The following is a 3485-nucleotide window of genomic DNA, read 5'->3' on the forward strand; positions in this document are numbered from 1 at the left end:
TTTGATACAATAACAGTGAGACAAGTACACTCAAATACATTTGATAGATACAAACAAATACATTTGATACAATAACAGTGAAACAAGTACACTCAAATACATTAACACAATGCAGATACAGGCACATTGATACATGAATAAAATGCATATGCATAATACATAAACATGACCATTAACTTGGCTTCAACGGACTACTATGCCCTCCAACTTTGAATGTGCACAAGTAGACAATTAAACAAGTAGACACATGTATCTTACATGACATAATACATGTAGAACACCATATAGGACACAAAATTGTCATGTAGGGTGTCATGTGGGACGAATGTGTCTTCAAACACTTAACAATGGACTTCTTCTAAACAACTCAAAATTTGTATATGAGCTCCATACTTTTAGATAGTGGCCTAAGTGCTAAGAAGTGAACATCATGCTACTCAGACTATATGATTAACACATGCAAGTTGAACCTTAATTTTCGGAGTTCGAAAGAGAAGGGGAAGAAGCGGGGTAGAGGAATTAGTCAACTCAGTGATGTTTTGAATCTTTTTATAATATAATTCATTCGAAACATTCACATTTGTGGTTGGTCGAATTTTAAAATTTGAGTTTCAAACACTTAAGACTGGATTTCAATGGACACCAACTCAAGTATTTTTTTATACAACTTAGATTTTTTTATATGAGCTCCTCTCGAGGTCTCAATTCTTTGGTATATTGTTCATCAGAGTAGCTATGCAGGAAGAAGCAGAAGATTTGACCAGCATTGTTGGAGAAAACAGAGTGCTCTGGCTTCTGAGTATTGCAAAACTAATTTTGCCAAATTGTTATTGTATAGTACAATACAAACAAATCAAATAGGAAAATTGTTCTTTGAGGATAATAAATAATACAGCCTTATCAAACTATAATTTCAACCACACAATATAATACTACTATACAATTTGATATAAAAAGAAACATACTAGCATGATAGGAAACAACAATTCCAATAAAAATATAAATGAACCTAAATTAAAATACTTACCATGACTCATCCATCAAATTTAACCAAGTCCATTTTTTTCATTTGTCTTTCAAAGTTTGTTTTTGTACCAAAAAATACCTTTACCTGTAGATCCTTCATCTTTCTCTACATAGATGCACTCCTTTGAATCCCTCCATATGGCCTTATAAATTGGGGTACCATCAAATTGATAGTATTCTCCTAGTAATGGCTTGATAGCTTTGGTTGCCTCCATTGCATGGTAATGTGGGATAGTTGAGAATAGATGGTGCAAAACATGAGTATCTGTACTGTTGTGGAAGACTTTATTCAGTATACCAAAGTCTCTGTCTACCGTAGCTAGAGCTCCCCTTAGCCAATCCCACTCGAATGAATCATAATGTGGTAACGAAGAGTGAGTATGGTGCAAAAAAGTGATTAATACTATGAAGCCGCTCATAATTTGGAGGGGTACCCCATAGATGCATACAAGCCAAGCTAGACCTTGTGCCAAAACAATGCGATACAACACATAAGCAGATGTAATCACTCCTACATCAGAAATGTAAATTTGTAGCCTCTCGCGGTCATTGAAAATTGGCCCATGTGGATCATAGTGACTTGCATAGCGACCATAAGATTTTCCTGAAGCATTGAAGACCAAGTACAAAGGCCACCCAAAAGTGAGGGTGCAAGAAAGTGCGAGTACTCTTCCTAGTGGATTGTTCAAATAATTAGAGAACCATCTTAGTTTGGATTTAAGCCTGGGCACATACACTTCATCGTGCTCAATGGAACTAGTATTGGAGTGATGACGCCGATGACTATATTTCCATGAGAAGTATGGTGTTAAAAGTACAGAGTGGAGGATAAAACCAATAACGTCATTTACCAACTGGTAATCACTGAAGGCATGGTGGCCACATTCATGACCAATCATCCATATTCCAGTGAAAACACAACCTTGAATGATCCAATAAATAGGCCATGCTAGGTAATAGTATGGATATGGAAGGAAGCAGAAGTAAGTGGTTGCAATATAGTAAAAAATGGAGACAAGTATGAGATCTTGAACGAGATAAGAGAAGGAGCGAATGAGAGATCGTTGAAAGCAGTGAGGAGGGATGACCTTCTTGATATCACCAATTGTAAAAGGTGGCTTTGAAAATGACACTCTTTGGAGATGATTAATTTTCTTTTGTTCAGTTTTAGTTGTTGGATTAGACATATTTCCACAGAATCCCATTTCTGCAACAATTCAACCACTTGAGCATTTAGTAGATGATTTATAGTTCTCTAAATTAAAAGACAATTACATCATACAACAAGAATGATCATATAATAAATGCTGGTAAGTAAACATAAATTTTTGGTGAAGAAAGAATTAACTCACCATTCAACAGAGACCTTCGTTTAGCATGAACTGAAAGCTGGATATTTCTCTCTCCCACTTCCTCTGTTCTTTATAGAGATAGAGAAAAAGAGGCTAATGGTTTGGCCAAATTTAATAGCTTTTATTTAAGGGAAAATTGTATGAAGTAGTAAATTATTAATTCAAAATTAAATGTTATAGCCATAGTTTATTTTAATTGTAATTCGCAGCAAACATCCTTTTTTTTCCCATCTAATTTGGTATACAATTAGTCATTTTCGGTATACAACTAGTCATTTTATACATTTCGGTATAAAATGTAATAAAATGCGTTTGTGTTTGTAATAAAGCGAGAGAAAAGTGTATATACAAATACAAATACATATATTTTCGTCTTATACACTTATAATTATATAAATACAGATTTTATTATACAAATTACAATGTATAAATGAATTTATACAAAACTAAACAATTTGTATAAAAATTGAAATGTTTGTAGAGAATTATACAAATCAAAAGCTCCATAACAAAAATTTGTTATTGAGCGCAATTATGCAAACTATAGCTATAACATACAAATATGATGTTATAAATTTTCAATAGAATCTCCGGAGCTTTCTCTAGACGAGTATAATTGTTCAACCACGAAAAGAATTTTCAAAACTATATTATCTCGAAGAAAATCATCCTCATTCTCGTTGGGCTGTGTTTCCTACACTGGCCCAAGAAGAGTGTACTTTTTTGGCACAAAAAACTGATTTTAAGGGTATTGTTTAAAATATAGCCAGTTTTTTTAAAAAAAAAAAACATTTAACAAATTATCAAACTTCAGAGTTTAAGCTTTGAAATATATGTTAAAGTTGCTCTTTATTCAAATAGTAGTATATTTGTATTAGAATATCCATTATATATATATAATTATCAAATTTAGAATTTAACTATTGACACTTGAAGAGTTGAAGTTATCATTGTATAAAATTGAAATCCTAAATTCGTGTACATCCGAAAAAGAGGCAGGTTCATTATTGCTTTAGATTCAAGCTAATTTTTAATTATTACTCCCTCTATTTTACCGTATGGCACATACTTTTCTTATAGTCCGTCTAAAAGAAGTCACTCTTCAAA

General features: G+C 32.7%; 1 protein-coding gene across 1 annotated transcript; it reads right to left on the reverse strand.

Moving 5' to 3' along the window:
• Nucleotides 1–849: 849 nt before the first annotated feature.
• Nucleotides 850–2468, reverse strand: LOC102585247 (delta(12) oleic acid desaturase FAD2-like). Its single transcript, XM_006346553.2, has 2 exons — nucleotides 2379–2468; nucleotides 850–2233 (listed from the first exon to the last, which is right to left on the reverse strand). Exon 2 carries the CDS (start codon nucleotides 2229–2231, stop codon nucleotides 1077–1079), a length of 1155 nt encoding a protein of 384 aa, XP_006346615.1. The 5' UTR covers nucleotides 2232–2233; nucleotides 2379–2468; the 3' UTR covers nucleotides 850–1076.
• Between the last annotated feature and the right edge of the window lie 1017 nt (nucleotides 2469–3485).

The sequence above is a fragment of the Solanum tuberosum genome, unplaced genomic scaffold (assembly GCF_000226075.1).
Source record: "Solanum tuberosum cultivar DM 1-3 516 R44 unplaced genomic scaffold, SolTub_3.0 scf00078, whole genome shotgun sequence".
In the NCBI taxonomy this organism is placed as follows: Eukaryota; Viridiplantae; Streptophyta; class Magnoliopsida; order Solanales; family Solanaceae; genus Solanum; species Solanum tuberosum.

What these genes read in the sequence shown, in the direction of transcription:
- LOC102585247 (XM_006346553.2), bottom strand. Translation starts at nt 2,231, where the DNA reads ATGGGATTCTGTGGAAATATGTCTAATCCAACAACTAAAACTGAACAA.